Source organism: Choristoneura fumiferana, chromosome 20 (genome assembly GCF_025370935.1).
Source record: "Choristoneura fumiferana chromosome 20, NRCan_CFum_1, whole genome shotgun sequence".
NCBI classification, from domain to species: Eukaryota; Metazoa; Arthropoda; class Insecta; order Lepidoptera; family Tortricidae; genus Choristoneura; species Choristoneura fumiferana.
In genome coordinates, this window is record NC_133491.1 from 12,935,794 (window position 1) to 12,955,824 (window position 20,031).

The 20,031-nt window shown below is 37.1% G+C and overlaps 1 protein-coding gene across 1 annotated transcript; it reads right to left on the minus strand.

The window, feature by feature from the left end:
* Window positions 1-223: 223 nt before the first annotated feature.
* LOC141439426 (uncharacterized) lies at window positions 224-4,850 on the minus strand. Its single transcript, XM_074103712.1, has 5 exons — window positions 4,824-4,850; window positions 3,425-3,922; window positions 2,569-2,646; window positions 1,174-1,321; window positions 224-400 (listed from the first exon to the last, which is right to left on the minus strand). Exons 1-5 carry the CDS (start codon window positions 4,848-4,850, stop codon window positions 228-230), a joined length of 924 nt encoding a protein of 307 aa, XP_073959813.1. The 3' UTR covers window positions 224-227.
* Window positions 4,851-20,031: the final 15,181 nt, after the last annotated feature.

Sequence of the window (20,031 nt, forward strand, 5' to 3'; positions counted from 1 at the left end):
AAGTATAAAGTAAATATTAATGACAGTATTTGCGAAATCGCGAAACGGTCTCAGCTCAGCATAGTGCTGGCCGTAGAGGCCAACGCTGGTCTTCCGCTGTGACTGTGGGAAGGCGACATAAATTCAAAAAAGTAAATCTAAAAAGAAACAAACAGTAATAATGCCTTTACTACTACAAAAAAAAAACTACTGGCCCCTTTTATTACTGTCGCTGTGTAAATCAGCACTTAACCATATAGATGAGTGAAGTTAATCAGTACGATGATGTAGGTGGTACATAGATTAAGTAAGTCCAGAGGTAGCGCGATGGTGATGGGCAGTATGCGCCAGATGCGACACTGGAATGGTCGTAGCTCGGTGTACCGTAAAAACAGATTCACTTCTCCTTTGGTTGAGTCATCTGAAGAAATTAAAAGTTTACTTAATTGTAAAAGACAACGAGAAGGTTACCTATCATTTTAGAATTGATGACCGGATTGTAGTTGTTGAAAAACTTTGCGCTAACCATTGAATTTGCCCGCCGTATCACAAAATTTACAAGTGCTACAAATCGTCGTTACTACACATTTTTTTATACAAATTAGTGATAATTGCTTCTCTAATTTTTAATTAGTTTAATTATTCTCTAATGATTAACCTCCCAACAGTTTCAATATAGACGAACGATTTTTGAAACCGCAAGTACTTCAGGATTGATATAGAAGTAAACTAACCTTCTTTTTATCTTAAATATATCCTGAATAGTTAATTGTTTCAGGAACTAAAATCGTTTATCCATGTGAAACAGTGCAGACAAATATTTTCTGCGAAAAATCAGGATCCTGTGATAATTATATTGAATTATAGCTTTTGCCCGCGTGGAATTCGGCTATCGCGCGCTGTTCCCTCGGATACTGTGCATTTTTCCGGGATAAAAAGTAGCCTATGTCATTCTCTGGCCCATAAACTATCTCTATGCCAAAAATCACGCCGATCCCTTGCTCCATTTCGACGTGAAAGATGGACAAACATACAAACACACACACTTTCGCATTTATGATATTAGTATGGATTGTAGCACGTATAACAACTTTGTGATGTAGTTGTGATTTTTTGCCAGTAGCTGTCAACATGATATTAGCACAAAGGTTCTTTCTTTCACTGTACAAAACTCTTTAGATAAGCGTCACTAACCAGGCTCGTCAAACAACTTATGCATGAGCAGCAACTTTATCCGCTCCACCTCAACCCCGTATTGTTCTACCACCAGGCAAGGCGCGAAGATGAAGAGGGTCACCTGCGTCACGTGGAGCGCAGAGAAGCCGACTGATGCTATTGGTTCCTGGGAAAAGGAGATAAACGCACAGTTATACATAAAAACTTTCCGCTCCGGAGCAAAATGTAACTGATGCCAAAATCTACAATAAGCAAAATAAACACAACGTATTATTGTGAAATACGCGAAAAATACAATAATGCGTACTTATATACTTATTTTGCCATTGGTTACGCTGTATATTTGGCGTTTTGTGTATTTTGCTCGAAAGCGCTTTTATTCCAATTTTTTTTAATTTGTAAGTAATGAAGTAGTAGCCCATTTCAAATCCCCGTCTATCCCACTAGTCCCATTGAGTTGTCCCAGTAGTCCCATGGGACAAGTGGCACTTCTGCAAGCCGAAACCCATCCTTTTCTAGTGGTCAGACTGATTTTAAATTTGGAATTCATATGTAAATGGGCTAGTACCCTAAAAAATCTATTTGGTGTCAGATTTTGAACATGAAACTACCGTGAGACTCACTCATATTAAATGATATTGTAACGGATAACTCACGTCTTAAACCGAGTTCAGCTCGACATGTTTCAACAACATAACATGTCGAGCTAAACTCGGGTTAAGACGTGAGTTATCCGTTACAATATCATTTAATATGGTGTCAGATTATTAGAAAATCGGTAATTTTTCCTTTTGAAACAATAAAATGATGAAGACAGTAGCCAGCTAAAGTTACGCGTGCCGTTATGCCTCGCGACAGTTTTACTGCAGCGTGACAACACGGCCCCTCATCGCGGAACTTTGAGGCGCTTTATCTTTGTCATTAATTTTTTTGTTTCATTGACAAAAGAAAACATTATCTAAAATTTTCTGATAACCTAACTGAAGGATTAAATAGCCAGGAAACTACTCAATTGGAGGGTAATCAAAGTACTTACACGATTTGAACTAGTGAACCATCAGTGGTACTATCTGATGGTACCATGGTAAAGAAGGGCGGATAACGGTAGTCCAACTTTTGGAACTACACTGTGATAACGGTAATGGGACTTTTGGGATGAAAATATTAGTGCCACTTGTCCCATGGGACTACTCAATGGGACTAGTGGGACAGACGGGATTGTGTTAAAAATGATTTTGGTTACAAAAAAAAATAAGTTTTAAAAAAGACCAATACCTACTCGTAGAAGAATAATCGAAATATAATACATAGGGTTAATGATTTAAATAAAAAAACAAATATAACATGATTTCGAGCTATAGAGCGTGAATGATTTTTGCAAAACAGAGCTGCTATTCCGGCAACATTACTTACCATATCTTCAATAACCAACAATATGTGGTAAGCGTTCAAAATTATTTTTGGTACAGTGCAAATTACACTAATGAAAAGCTGAAAAATAAGAAGAGGTCTTTCAAAGTCGTTCGAAGTAGAGAAGAAATTATGAGTTGCTATAAGCTTTTATGTTTTATTCAAATACTAGCTTATGCCCGCGACTTCATCTGCGTGGATCTAGGTTACCGAGCGGTGGCGCCCTCTACTGGAATGAAAGGTATCCTATGTTGATCCTTGGGGTTCAAACTATCTATATACCAAATTTCATCAAAATCGGTTCAGTGGTTTCGACGTGAAAGCGTAACAGACAGACAGACAGAGTTATTTTCGCATTTATAATATTAAAGTAGGGATTGTAAGTCAAATTTTGCGTGCCCAAGATTGGGTTGAAATTGGGCACGTACTGTAGACTACAGGTAATTATTTAAAACTAGCTTTTGCCCGTGCCTGGGTTCCGTCGGGAACTGTGCATTTCTCCGTTATAAAAAGTAGCCTATGTCACTCTCAGGCCCGTAAACTATCGGTATGGCAAAAAATACGTCGATTAGTCGCTCGGTTTCGACGTGAAAGACGGACAAACATACAAACACACTTTCGCATTATGGGAAATAAACTTTCTTTGGACAATCGGGTAAAAACAGTCGTAGTGCTTTGACCTAAGGCCTCTAGCAGAAAGTCGCGGGTTTGAGCCTCCGCTTTACGGTGAAACCTACATTACTTCTTTGTTAGGACAACTTGGAAGTCTGTTATACAAATGCCCATCATTGTGCTAGGCCAGGAGGTGTGGATACTATAAATAATAAACAAAAAAAAGCGTTTAGTTATTTTCACTTACAGATGCATAAAGTTCAGGCAACACCGTATCTAAAGCATCAGCTAAGTTTTTATACAAATCTAAACAAAATCGAATCCTCGATTGCTTCAATGTCTTGTTATTGCTGACATAGCAATAGAAGTTATAATTTTTCATCTCTTCCATACGGCGCCGCAGCATTTTCAATCGATACCTCGTCATATCGAGCAAGATGAATCGCCACACTCTATTCAAATCCAAAGCCAAAAGCGAAAATTGAGAGATCAAAAACAAACTCAAATCCTCGTAATTGGGAAACCAAATTGAATACAACACGGTGTAAAAGAACCTAATTGCCCATAGAATGAAAGTACAAATTAGCATCTTACTTCTCGTGCTAGTGTAGTACTTGGTACCTATTCGCAAGTAAGTATCGATGTCGATTAATTTCTGAAAATACGGACGAATTTGGTTGTTTAAAGTTAAAGTTACAGCCACAGTTGCCGTGTATTCTATCACAGACCATACTATAGACAACTCCTGACCAGCGCAGCAAGTTAAGTTAGCATACACATTTATGATAACTAAAGAAACACAATACGTAGTAACACACACTTTTAAACATAACTTGTACTTCCAAACGTTAAAATCGAATCCGCATATTAGCAACCAGATTAAAATCGTCTTGTAAAATTGCACTAGGTTAATTTGGGATAGTGATTTTAAATTGCATTTAGTTAACATTTTGTGAATTCTGGTTAGACTTGTGAGATGTGTTAACAGTGGAGCCCGTGTTAGTGCTGTGTTTGATGACGGTTTCAAACTAACACGGTCAAAGGATTGTTGGTCTGATTTCGGACGTTGCATTTGGTGCTTTTCATAATGAACGGGCCAGGATCACTCCGGCGTAGCGTTGACGCTTTCGCGTCGTAGTGATGTGGAAGACCCTAAAAAATATCGATATAACTTAAGGTCCAAGCGGGCGCTGGGATGGGGGACGGGGGTTGCAAGCTACTAGAACGTCTAGACTAAGATACAGAATGAAACCTATAAGGCTTCTTCTAAACCTTCCTATATGCAGATAAGAGATGCAATGCAACTTTCTGAAAATAATTCTGGCAGCGCCTATACGATTGTGATCTAAAATAATTTGTCATGCTACTCTTGCTACCACGTGTACAAGACAGCTACGTCTGTGTGACATATTAATAAAGATCATGATTATTTTAGCTTACTAAGCGAACTGAGACTAACCTAAGTTAAAACCCCATCCCTATCCCTTATCTGCAGGAAAGTCCTCTGAAATATAAATTTACAGTTTCAGAAAAAAAATATCGTTCCCTTGTATATCTGAAAGAGTTGGCAAATGAATCACTTGGGAAAAAAAATTTTCATACAACAAAACGTCATAACACTATAGATTCTGTTCTACGCCCATTACAGGTGCCAAAAAGCGAGAGTGCGCCATTGTGAAAGATTAGTTAAAGTGATAAGTGTCACTGTCACTTTTTTAATTGACGTCAACTGACCATGGCTCACAAAGCTTCCATACAACTTACAACGTCATAACACTATAGATTCTGTTCTATAAAGCTTAATGCCCATTTTACTCTGGCAGGTGCCAACAAAAGCTGAAAGCCTACAATGCTGCGCTTGACATTGTGAAAGAATTATTGTTGAAGAAGTGATAAGTAATGTAGAATTATTTTTTGGTCCCTTTTTTAATTATTTATTTTGGAAATTAAAATCCATGTAGTGTTAATAACAATAATCTGACGCCTAAGTTAGTAGTCACAATAAACAATTCAAATAAAATACAATAAAATTAAATAACATCCTAATCACCTCCCGTTGACAGATGTAAGGCATCCCAAACATGCAAGAATGGGCCATCGATCCTTTCCGCAACAGTGGCCAGGAGGCTGTTGGCTGTTGGCTATAGTATAGTGACCAACATGATCCCTAACGCCTACAACTTTTCATCATCGGCCATTCTTCAAATGTCAAATGCGACTCGAATTTTTATATAAAGACAATAGTTAGTTAGTTTTAGTTAATTTTATGTGCTTTCATTTTTATTTTTATGTAAAAATCCAAATAGACTCTACATATATAGCTTTCTGAGAGTCATGCTCGCCACGGCCAAATTAGCACAAAGTAGAGTACCTAGGTTCTAATGAAGTCGTGTTAAAATTCAACGAAACAATTGATACAATGTAGAAAACACACAATCTATTTTTGAGTTTTTAAATTTATATCTGCTAACTTCAACAATTATATTGAAAGTCAGTAATATTGTTAATTGTTTTAAACTTTCGCGTTTAACTAGTAAACTAGTAAAGTATAAATACCACTATTGACCATTGGTCAACCTGTGACCGAAACCATAATATCAGTGATTTTAAAAACAAAACGCGTAGATTCGGTAAATATTCAAATCACGCATGAATTCTCAAAAAGAGAGACCAAAGGCCACACGTCTTACGAATAAATAAACCAAATCGCAAGGAAAAACCTATCATTAGTGAAGCAAAATAAATAGTTTAGAAGCGGCCATTAGTCGAGCAAGTCGACAATGTCGCCCGCTTTTATATTATTAAGTTGTTGCCCCGTGAATCTGGGCCTATGACAATTGACATAAAATGGATGCGCTATATTTTCAACGTAGATGAACGAGACTGACACAGCCAAGGGATTAGCTCGTTGAAGTAGCAAAGGGCAGACCATATAGCACGGAGAACAGATGGACGTTGGGCCCGAAAAGTTCTCGAATGGAGTCCGTGGATCGGCAAGCGCAGCAGGACATACAACAATGAGATAGACGGATGACTTGCGGCCGTATTTCCTAACGTTTCTGACACTCGCAATCGCAATCAAATGACAGATTTCGCATACAAAAAACACAGTATAACAAGCACTTGAAACATTTTTATACTGTGCAAAAACTGTCATTTGATTGCGATCGTGAGCGTCAGAAACGTTAGACAATACGGTTCCTGGTCCTGTGGTCAAAGCCGCGGCTCAAATGGAGGTAGGCCGCCTCCAACAGAAGCAACTGGAGGTTTATGGGGGAGGTCTATGCCCAACAATGGAATTCCTACGGTTCATATGATGATGATGATGACTATATTGGATGATGGTTATAGCTCTTTTTCTTTTATTTCACTTTGTTGTCTATATTTTTCTTTGATTTGTTTTATTTTATCATCGTGTCTTATTATCTTGAGTAGGTACTCAGAATGTCATTGATCTTGTGTGTCTTGATTATCGAAACAACTGTTGTTTGTTTGTTTACTTCACTTTTTACCATTTGTTCACTATTTATTAGATTAATATTGCTACATCTACATGTTATTTATTATAATTGAATATTATGTTGTTTTTGTTTTCGTCTTGTTTGCTGCACGTGTGGTTGACCGTGGCAATTGTCAAAATGTCATGCTTGTGTTGGTAGCGCTGACCATAGACAGTCGCGTTCACAATTAGACACGGCCCGGTCGCACGCGCAGCGTGCAATGACGGCCTCACGGTTCCACCGGAAGACCAGCGCCAGCTCTTGAGCCGGCATTATGCTGAGGTGGGTCCGTTTCGTGAACCTAACAGTAACCTTCTTTTAAGTCACTGTTCCGAATAAATGTATTTTCTTTCTTTCTTTCTTTCTTTCTTTCTTTCTTTCTTTCTTTATTTCTTTCTTTCTTTCTATATTATATTGTTTTGATATTACCTACAGAAAAATCGTGATTCAGCGATTACCGTCGCCCATGGACACCTGCAACACCAGAAGAGTCACAAGTGCGTTGCTGGCCTTTTAGGTAGATACATAAATAAAAAATACTAATCCTCTATGGGGAACAAACCTATTTTTGCTGTCTTTTTGTGCGGAACACTCAGTGCGCGAGGCTGACTCATATTAAGTTGCCTCATCCAAACTTCCTTCTACGCTCCAGCGTTACCGACCCTCCACTCCACTGTCGTTAACTTGAATGATTGAGAACTTAAGGTTTCGACTTCATTGCTTTCAATTTGCTGCACTAGGGATGAAAGGTATTGTACCCTCACTGTCTCTAATTCAGACTATGTATAATTTAGTTTTGAAGTAAGTTGCTACAGTTATGTTTATTGTAGCATTAGAAAAAGGATAAAAATCTTGATTTTTAATTGTTTTTTTTTTATCTACACCCATATAGTAAATCCTCCATTACGCGTTCAAAAACCATAGATAATGACCAGCATTACGACATTGGATTCTATTATGAACACGGCTGTATCGTAATGGTCATTACGATGCAGATATCTGTATCTTAATGAGATTTCATACATCATTTGCCTTGGTCTGAGAAGAAGATTTTACTTTATGTAATAGAGCATTCAGTCATTTATTTCGACTAGATCTAGCATAAATAAGAAGTTTACGAGCATGAAAAGTGAAAATATTATTTGTAATTGGGGAGACTGGACGAAAAGAATGTCAGAAAACAATGAACAGTGAGAAAGCTTAGACTATGGAGATCCTTCTTTGTCTCTCCTTCCTCTTTGTGAGAAAGTAAATGTAGATAAGGCAATCATGCCGTTTAAAACCGCCGCTCTCCATAGATACATACTTCTCCGTTGCCGACATGTTGGCCAATCCACAAAGAGCACCTAAATTGCCAGCTCTATGGCAACGCTGAGGGAATTTAATAGTAAAAAATTTCACTGAGTGGTCAGTGGACAAAGGAAGTCAGTCGGTACAATTTTCTACTTGAGGCACAAGCACCGGATTAAGTCCGTCACACGGAGCTGCAATGTCTTGATGTGGCATCTTTTTACCCCCGACGCAAAAAGAGGGGTGTTATAGTTTGACCGCTATGTGTATATCTGTGTCTGTGTATCTGTCTGTGTGTCTGTCTGTGGCACCGTAGCTTTTAAGCGGGTATACCGATTTGAATGCGGCTTTTTTATTTTCAAGCGATGCTTCTTAGACATGTTTCATCAAAATTGGTTCAGCTGTTTTTGAGATATTGAACTTTGAAATGACAAAGTCGGGGTTTTCCAACTTTTTGTTGGTTATTAAATTCCAAAAACCTGCTTAATAAAAAAACCGCATTCAAATCGGATCACCGGTTTAAGAGCTACGGTGCCACAGACAGACAGACAGACACAAACTTATAACTTATAACACCCCTCTTTTTGCGTCGGGGGTTAAAAGGGCCTAGGTATTGTTGAGATGCCGTCCCGGGAAGCTGACTGCATAGTTTAGTCATGCGTGAGAAAAAGTAGCTTGTTGAAAAATCGTTTAATCGTTAAGCGTGATTGATACAGGTGTTAATTTGCGGAAGCCAATATCCAATATCACTAAACTACAATACACGTGTGATGCATTGGTACAGTCACCAGCATTAATATCTGCCACGGTGGAACGTGTAAAATATTTGACACGTCCTACCTTAGAAATAGAGTCGTATCGGATATTTAATAGACGATTTGTTGTATCAGATAATAAATAATATAATTTGTGTTTACAAGTTTAGACATACAGTAGGCACACATAATAGCTGTAACAGAACTAGTGATTGTACGAGTACGTATAAGAAACGCTCTCTTTTGTCGCTCTCTTCTTGCATAACCGACGATATAGTTCACATCCACAACAATCGTGTACACCATCCTTAAGAGCGTTTATACCTGCTGAGCTGGCAACGTTGCATTTTTGTTAGTTTTTCTCGATTATTCCATAAAAAAATAATGAAAATTAAAAATGTGGTCTGATAGAACTCTTCTTAATAAATATATAAGTTAATGTGTCTTCTCCAATAATTATTCGTTATAGACTTTTATTTTCTTAAAAAACGTTAATAAACATTATAATTCGTTTTTAAAGAATATAAAAGTCTATCACGAATAATTATTGGAGTAGATACATTAACTAATTTAGGTATTAAAAAGAGTTCTATCACAACAAAACACAATAAAATAATAAGTATAATATTCAATTAATGTGTACTTTCCGGATGAATTTCTGCTATCATTTGCACACTTGCTTGCAGGTTGGGTATGCCCTAACATAATTTAAGACCTTTTACTAACCGTATTCTTGCAAAATTTCTGTTTCTATTTCTATTTCTATCAGACCACATTTTTAATTTTCATTATTTTTTTATGGAATAATCGAGAAAACTAACAAAAATGCAACGTTGCCAGCTCAGCAGGTATAAACGCTCTTAACTTCCCGGTCATTGGCAGCAAACCACTCCGCCAAACAGCGGAGGACTTAAAAACTTTCATGCACCACAAAGCGCTCAATTATATAAAAAAGTAAAAGAAACCGGTAATCCAGGCGGTTATCCCTTTGGTGGAGTTCACTTTGTCTTTCGGTTTGCCGGTACAGGATATTTTGGTGCAGCTAAAACGCTTTGGTTGGAGTTTCGAGAAATATTTTACTGTATACTGGACCTTATACATCAATGTAAGTGAGGGCTCGGAAATTGTGCATTTTTGCGGGATAAAAAGTAGCGTATGTCACTCTATGGCCTATAACTATCTCTATGCCAAAAATCACGACGATCCGTCGCTCCGTTTCGACGTGAAAGACGGACAAACATACAAACACACACTATCGCATTTATAATATTAGTATGGATTTTTAGCACGCGTGGCGTGGGTATAAAATAAACACACAAGGAGCGTTTGGAACTTGGTCTCAAAACGCTAATTTCCTTGCTTAATTACGGATATTTTTAAATCATCTTATCGCTGAACTTACTTAGGGTAAACCTAAGTTTATCTACAAATCAAAAAATAAACCCAATTTGTCACTTCAAAGCTCAATATCTCAAAAACAGCTGAACCGATTTTGATGAAACATGTATAAGAACCATGCTAGAAACCCTGCTTTCATTTAAAAACAACCGCATTAAAATCGGTTTACCCGTTTAAGAGCTACGATGCCACAGACAGACATACAGACAGACAACACACATAGTGGTCAAACTTTTAACACCCCTCTTTTTGCGTCGGGTGTTAAAAAGGGAACTACGTAAAAGAAATCATGCGGCAAAATTACACAAAACTACTACTATGTACTTATGAATTAACTTTGAATGAATAAATGAACTTGAATGAAGTTCGTATCGTACCGTCCCTCTCGCTCTCGTATTAAATAGTATAAGTGTCAGAGGGACCGCACGACACGAACTTGCAGAATTGTTACAATGCCATCCGCTGTCTTGAATCTATATTGTTAATTTGTAATATCTAAATCAAGCTCAGCGCCATCCAAACACACGTAATCAACATCCATCACCATTTAGAGTCAAACATGAGAAATGATATTTGGATCTAAAAAAAAAACAATGTTAATTGCAAGTTCAGCACCACTTGACACTCCCATCATGGTCATTTTTAGTGTCTAAATGTCATCTTACATCCAAAAGAAAGTTTACAATCCAATACCTACAATACATTTTATTATTGTATTGGATTGTAAACTTTCTTATGGATGTAACACTTTATTGTACACCACGAAGTGGAGTACGCAATGCAGAAAATGTATGTAGGTATTTTATTTTTTAAAACATAAATATTTGTAACTCTTTTTCATATATAAATTATACCAACACATGTCTACATACATTCTGACCAATTAAATTAATTCCCTCATTCATACACGCGTATCGTCTGAAACTGAAAATAATATTGCATACAATATTACATCACAGGAGTCCCAATTATGTGCCCGTTAAGCCGATCAATTAGGGGCATACAGACAGACAAAAGATGTCCAGTAATGATTGCTATTATCCACTGAAGGCTACTTGAATTGGCGAACTATTGTGAGGACTGTACTTGAAATGACCCCTTCTTTAATACACTAGGCCCAGAACAGAGTACAGTTACCTGCATTAATATCTGCCATAGCGCAGCGTGCAAAAATATCTGACACGTCCTACCACCTACCTACCGGCTAGAGATAGAGTCGTATCAGATATTTATGCACGCTTTTTTGTGTCAGATATAGATGCTGGTGACTGTACTTTGACGTGTCGAAAATATATATTTTTATGCCCAAATAACCCTATAACTCTCATATTCCTCGTAATAGTTGAATCAATGCTTAAGATCATTACCATCATAAAGTCGGTTGTGCCATCACGGCGTGGTTTAAAAAGGGTGCCGGGCATCCGACGGTGATGGATTCAGAACGGAAAAGGAAATGGTCCAGAATCAGGCGATCTACCCTCAACCGATTCATTTTTCACTCGCGTACGTATCACTTGTGATACGTGTTAAGTGATATTTAATGCTACATTTAGAAGAGGGTAAGAGAAAGCAAATCGACGGTTAAAATGTGCAGCGAACCTATTGACTTCCTACTCCGCTACCACGCACAAAGCACGTCTGTGTCACACACATGTTTTCATGCAGAACCCGCCCTCTTTTACTTCCATATTAATTTATACGTCACCTTTTTGTATAACTCCGATTAAACAAAATCAGAATCAAGTGGAGTAAGGTTGGAAAACTTAATATTACCATACCCAAGATTTAAATACGATAATATAACGGGTGTGGCCTGTAATACGAACAAAAAATTACAACATAGATCCTCCTCGTCAAACTGAACAACAATTAGTTCAGCGACTTTAAAAAATAATGGAGTCTTCGAATCTTCCTTTTTTCATACAATTTAAATACTGCAATCAATGTACGCCATCCTAGAACACAACTGACGTCGCCTGTCACGCTACAAACATCAACCATTTTGCTATACATTGCTTCTTCGAATAAACTTTAAAGTGTAATAAAAATTAAAAAACTAATTATTTTTAAAAGTAGCTGAACTAATGTTGTTCAGTTGGACGAGTATGATCTATGTTTTAATTATTTGCTCATATTACAGGCCACACCCGTTATTGCTAAAATGAGCTTAAAAATTCAAGTATTGCTTTTAAATCTATGGCATATTGAGAAGAAATATAGTGTAAGGTGTCACAGTGTGTGTTTTTTATGGAAGAAAGATTGTAAACATAACTTTGGTGCATTGAGTGAACAATAAAACTATCACATGCTTTGTAAGTAAGTGTTTGTCATACTGTGTGTAAACTTATTTAAATATAAAGATATTTTTCTTAGGTAATCTCAACTGTAAATAATAAAATGTATATATCTTTGACCTCGACTGTACCATCAGCCAAATATTATGTGGTCTACCACCCTAAAGTTGATAATCGTTTGCATGTCATAAAACAATAATGCCAATAGACGTGTCCGTCAACTTGAAAGTTCGACTTTAGTGACGTATTCATTTGATAGGAACTTGTTTAAAAATTGATAGACCACTTATTTGGCTGCTGGTAAATACAAGAATGTTTTTGCCGATTCAGTTTTTGAATTTTACCCAAGATGAGTTTCGTAAATCTCAGGGGTGCGAGGCGAAATCTGAACCCGCGCTCTGTTTGAGAGACCATATGGTTAAATTACTAGACCACTACTGGTTACGGCCACTAGTACATAGATACTCGTAGATACTGTTTTAAAGACACTTACACGATATTCACAATATAAATTTTACTTTCAAATTTTATTGTGAAATAACGGCGTTATTCTTTCTTTCACAATATACTGCTGCTGCAGTAAGCAAAAGAAAAATGTCTTAATTCAGACACGGGTAACGACCCGGACGAACAAATGATACGGCACCGGAAGCGACCTGAGATTTGGCTGCCGTTCAATAAGTACTGAAAATGCAGGAGTTGAAAGAAGCAAAATTGGCAGATTTTTCCATAAGTAATAGTATAAAATCAGAACATATATTTTTTAAATACACAATAGGGGCATAAGTAATGATCCTTGTCCCTCATACATAATTATCTTTCATAACTAGCTCTGCTATGCATCAAATTATTCGCAAAATAAATAGGTCCTGGCGCTTCGCTTTGTAACTCATTCTCTCATAACAAAAATGTTTACTACATTCCAGCGTTTGAACATTTTGATCGGTCGGTTAAATATCATTACCAACCCACGTTGGTAAGCAGAACGGCACGACAAGTCGCAAGAATTTTGATCACGCTAGATTTAGCATAAGTATTGTCTTTAGTTTTCATTAAAAATTAACCCTTAGCACCATCTCATTTAATAATACTTGCCGAAATGGTAATGACAAAAAAACACCACAAGAACGTTGAATATTTTCCCGACACTGCCAGCTCTATCCTAATTATCACAAATTCACACAACATAGAATCAAACAAAGCAAAATCACAGGCGATAAGGCATTAGCAGTGTCGTGATAAATTCCCGCAGATAAATAATTATATTTTAATCCTGATCATAAATCAAGGATGCTACTTAGGGCTCGATTAGCATGAACAAGAGGGCGTAAATCATTGTGGCACTCCGGCCCTCCCAGCGTGTTGCTGTACGAGTGTCATTTGTAGGAGGCGGTGGCAAATGATGGGATGAACTTTACGTGAGTTTACTCGTTATTTTGAACAAAAAGTCAGTTTGTACATAAAATAATAGATAAATGAGTAATGAGACACCTTCGGCAGAAAAAAATTGCCGAGTCGTTTTTCAACTTATTATCTTCTAACATTTGACATGACACAACGTCTTGATTTCATATTTAGGTTAACAGTAGGTATGGTAGTACATAGCAGTGTGGTACATAGTATAATATGGCAATGATAACATTATCGTTGCCATTTTAAAAAAGGAGTGTAATATTTTGTAAGAATCTATTTACTAACCTACCTATTAATTTCACTAAACGAAATGCATAATTTAATCATCATACGTGTTCAAATAGTATCTACGTGTACAACAAACTGCTTATCTTCTGGGAACTTTTTTATATACTATCAGACAAACAAAGTGATGTTAAGTAATTACCGTCACCCATAGATATCCGCAGCACCATCAGGACTGCAAATGCGTTACCGGCTTGGCAAGAAATGGTACACTCGCTTTTTACACATTCTATTTATGTTTATTATGTTTCCAATTTTGAAAATAACCCAACATTGGAAATTTTTTGAATGCCCTAAAACATTACCAGGGTACGTTATTTAAATATTTTGTTTAGGTAAATTTCACTGAGATATCATGAAAAGACATAAAGCACAAAACACACCACTAAATCCAATCCAAACCGCATCTTTTTCACTTTACGGCGGGCAACTACAAGACAACACAAGCGGAAACACACCAAGCGGAATTACGCTCAGAATTACGCCCAGAATTACGCCAGTTTACGCTTCCGCGCCATTACACACGATACGACTGTTTGCGACGGTTTACGAGCTTTGCAAAAATCTGATACGGACATCGTCCACTACTGTTATTATTGTTGCTGCCAATGCGTTCGACATAGTATTTAAGGCAGAGGCCTTATTGACCAATGGCAGTGTTCTGTCACTTCCGTACCGCTATGATTAAGGCATTGTTACACATGCTCGTTAGTAGCAAGAGAGCATGCTACTATCGAGCAAATGCTACCTAGTAGCATGTGTGAACAGGACATGCTACTATCGAGCATGCTTATTAGTGGCATGCTCGAGACGGGGGTGTGGAAGGGGGAAAGGTAATAAGCAAGTGTGATCGCGTTTGCTTCAGTCCATGAGCATGATCATTAGTAGGATGCTTATAAGCATGCTAGTAACGATCGAGCATGTGTAACAGTGCCTTTACACCTAGTGATTCTGTTCTCTTTGACAATTAACAATTGAAAATCGACACTGTGACTGTTACTACTATTCCGATACCGGCCGATTCATGTTGTAGGTAGTATTTTTTAATTTTGTCATATTATTCGAAAAAGTTAAACATTTTGTGTAAATTACATGTGTTTGTGATTTTCATAATATTTTTGTCATAGGAATAAATGTTAAGGTCATAATAAATTTAATGAGCATTTTCGAACACATGAGTTTTGAATTAAAAATTCTAATACACCCTGAATTATAGCAACGGGTTTTTGCAATTCTAGCAACTTTAATGAAATGCTGAAATCAATGCCTTTGGCATTTAAAAAAAAGTATTGGTTCATTTTTTAATTGAAAATGTTTTTTATCCCGTTCCCGTCTTCTCTCAAGCAGCAAATATGGTTTAAACCAGTTTTCCTTACCGCGAGTGCGCGCCAGTCTCACTGCGGCGATTCGAGAAGACAAAGGGCAGTAAAACGACTGATTGCCCGCGACACCGCGGCCGCAGCACTAACTTACTCGCAAAAGAGCAAATCTAAACACCTTTATGAGAGTTGAGATTTTTACTGAAGAAATTCCGTGCATCGGTAAAAAGTTAAGTTAGGTAGTACTTAGTTTCAGCAAAAAGTTTTTTTTAACCGACTTCAAAAAAGGAGGAAGTTCTATGTTCCAATGTTTTTTTATGTATGTTCACCGATTATTCAGGCAATTGTAGACCGATTTTCAAAATTATTTTTTTATTTGAAAGATTACTTACTCTTCTGAGGTGGTTCCATTGTCACCAAGTCAAGATCTGATAATGGGATCCTTGGGAAATCAAGGTCAAACCTCAAATTTTATAGGCACACCTATGGCGATTTTGCCATTTTTAGCATTAAGATAAGCATTTACATTCAGAAAGTACCATTTGCTAAACTGGACCTGATTAAAAATACCGTAGATGACCAATGGAACTCGTCAAAGCTAAGTAATGCTCGCTCGTCTATAAACGATCATGAATAATATACCTAGATAAGCGACTAAGAAGAAGCTTTAAGTTAATGCCGATGGTGATGCTGAAGCCGGAAGGTAGGCAACGGAACTCTGTTATAAAACAACGTAACTAAGCAGTGTTTGGGCTTAGTGGAATCTTTGTGAGATGTACTTTGGCTACGATACGAATGACCAAAAAGTGAGAAATATAAAAAAAATAACAAAAAAGTATGTAATTCCATTCCTTTTTTGCGAGTACCTACTATCGCATAGCTAGGATGGTTATTTTGAAGCAAGTATACAGGTTTAAATATCTCGACTTGACTACCGTATCAATGCACGATCAGAGCCACAGATATAGATTACACTAGATAACGCAAACACCTTAATCTGAATGAAAACCAACCGTGTCACTTTTTTATATCTACTGTGTGTGACGTCTCAAGAGCGAATTAGCAATGTCAATTCCCCGATGTGCGCGCAAAATCGATTCAAATGCGCCACTCGCCCGCGCCGTGGGGCTCGAGTCAGTCACTATAGTCATGATTAGTCAGTTAGCGATCAGTCTTTGTATGGGGCCAACCCCGACGTTTGGTCGGGGTTTAGACACGCGAAGTAGATGCATTTGCGTAATCTAGCGTAATCTATATCTGTGATCTGAACTACTGGGTTGATATTTGCATAGAGTTTCCATAGGCGAGAGCTGAGGACAAGTTTTTGTAAATTACACCCTTCTACTAATAATGTGCGAGGATGTGTTGCGAGGGATGTGTTTTTCACTAACCAATAGAAACGCTTCATTTACACAATCTCGCACAGCCAGCACATCTCTGGTGGAAACAGCTGACTGGAGCGAGGCGAGGTTAATGAAGCGTTTCTATTGGTCAATGAAAAACATATTCCTCGCAACATCCTCGCACATCTCTGGTGGAAACGCTGCTTTAAAAGTTAACAATTGAAATCGCTGAAGCTACAGACGAATATTTCAATAGCTATGGCATTCATTGTGTTTTGAAAATCAACCCCTTTAGACGTGTGTTGGTTTCTCTATTTTTGCACAGAGTTTACATACCGAGCTACCTAAGTCACGTTTTAAACTACAGATTGCCTAAAAAAATGTTCACGCCACTGTACTGCCACGTTGTGTCCGTTAGTCAGTCACGCTACTCTTTTATAGGTGACATTGTGTCTGACATTGTACCAATCTGCCAATCTGCGCCATCTTTATTGGTGGCACTGGCATGAGACAATTATTTTGCACTCGACCGTGTTCGGGCGCCAGTGTTCGAATCATTGTTTGGGGCTGATGATATTATGCAAGAGATACCAACTATAATTATTAATTCTTTCGGTTTATTTCTAATCGTCAAGCCAAGTAAAGCCAAGCCAGGCGAATTAGCACGTTGAAGTGGCATATAGCACGGAGAGCAGATGGCCGTTGAGGCCGAAAAGTTCTCAATTGGAGACCGCGGATTGGTAAGCGCAGCGTAGGACGTCCCACCAACGAAATTGATGGTTGACCTGGTTAAAGCCGCGGGTTCACGGTGGATGCAGCTGCCAAACGAAGCGACTGGAGGTCTACGTCCTACGGCTGAGATGATGATGATGATGATTTCTGAACTAAAAAAAACATGTAGAATCATGTGAAGGAAACAATCCTTTTCAGATAGAAGCTTTCGTGAATTATAACATGTGATATTCTACATAATCTACTAGATACCCGTTATATAATCTGCCTTGCTGTCTGTAATTCAAATATGTATTTATATTATTGTAATTATCAATGTTATTAAAAAAAACAAGTAGGTATAACACGAGAATGACCATACTTTTACCTAACCTACTCTACTGTACAGTATGCACGTGTGCAAAAATAGTTTTTCACCATAACACCTATGTCAATCGTAATTCGCTCGCTCACTTTATGTGAATTTTATTGTTAACACAAAATTAAATGATGCAACCATCCCTGCATAACGCCATCCCATGAAACCAGCTAAATGCAAATCACTGATAATCCATTAGTGCACTCACATTGTGCACTATTATGTTTGGTGCACTGTTGTGTAGTGCATTGTATCCCAATTCTAGCGACCTTTCTAACCACGTAAAGCCCAGGTCGATAGTACGTAAAATAATGATGGTCAAATTTCAACGTGGATCTTACGAGGTTAATAGTTGAATTATGAATTAATTAAAAAGCATACACTGGATATATTTTACCGTCTTAAATTAAATAAAACATGCCTAGTTTTAATTTGGAATTGGTTATTATTTTTTTATTACGCTACTAGTTAACTTTTCATTTAAACACTACTTTCAATAAAATACATTATGGAAAATGCCATTACCGTTAACATATGTACTACGATTAAACATTAATTTATATTAACATGCAAGTACTACTTTTTAACGAATGAGACCAAATCAGTGAGATGAATACGTAAATAATAAAAAATACTTAAAAAATTAGATAAGATAAGATACAATATAATTTACTGCCACAACACATATCACAGCAAAGAATCATTACAGAGAATTACAAACGTATTATAAAGAAGATGCAGCACAAATTAAAAACTTAAATTAACTTAAGTCAATATACCTAGTCAAACCGAACGCACAGCACTTCACAATCAGGTAAAGCCTTATTATATTACAGAACTAACTGCGAGGAAGAACGGCTGCGACGGTGATGACGTTTCATTCCCAGTCCAAACTATTCGTTTAATTAAAACCATTAGGAGCAGACGCGTGTGTAACTGAACGAATTAGTCGAACAGAGCGCGCCGGTGAAAAAAATCGGATTACATGTTTAAATCGAGTAGCTTGTTTGCTTTGCAGCGCTTTTAAGCGCATATTATGCGCTGTATTTTAAACTGGAGATTGGACGCTAAAATAACCAGAGTATTTGGGTGAGCTACAACTAATAAATTAGACTCAACTTCGATACTTTCTTTTGTTTTCATAAAAAAGTAATTCCGAGTAAATTTGAGCAAAGAAATTGCCATATAAACACTCTTTAGGTGGATCATATCACTTAATTGCATGATATGGTTGGTGCCTCAGAATCTCACTTGCTGATTTCTAGTGTTCCTAACCAAGGGTTTTAGAAAAAAAAAAACATTATATTCTAAGCCGATATCATCTCTAGTGACAACCCTTGGAAATAAATGAACCAATGATCAGTGCACTTTGACGTTAACAAAAAAAAAGGAAATATCGCTGGATTGACCACAGTGATCCTGGCCAAGAAAATCAGCGCTGTTTTTTTACTCTGCCATCAAAAAACAAAATGAAATATGCTAAAATCTACTTACCTTAGAAATAGTAAAAAATTTGATTACTTCTAGAGATATTTGTTTTGATTATTTTTCTTTTATCTTCTTATCGTCAAAAGTTAATTATAATTAAATCGATTATTAGAAAGTTTTTTGTCGCCTGTTTAGACATGAAAAATATGCTGATCTAATTATTACGGTTAATGTGTCAAACGAATGAAGTTAAAAATCACAATTATCAAATGAAACTTTTTTAAAGCGCTGGATCCGCTGCGCAGTAGTAAACACTTTAGTTACTAGTTTGACTATTTCAATTAAAAGGGGGTAACAATGGAGGGGAGTGATCGAATAGTAATCTGGTTAGCCAGTCATCAAGGGATGATTGCTCGCTGATGACTCGAGCATAGTAATGATCTTTTTAGATTAAGGTTTCGTTAAAATAGAAGGATGACGAGTTAAGTAAGTACGTCAATTTAATTATTTAATTCAATTAAAAGTTGCTTGGTGGTTATAATAAATGGTAAATAATAATAATATTTTTTTTTATTATTATATTATTAATTCCTCACGATGTTTTCTTCACCGCAAAGCTCGTGGTAATTTCAAATGTAATTCCGCACATGAATTTCGAAAAACTCAGAGGTGCGAGCCGGGGTTTGAACCCACGACCCTCTGCTTGAGAGGCGATAGGTCAAACCACTAGGCCACCACG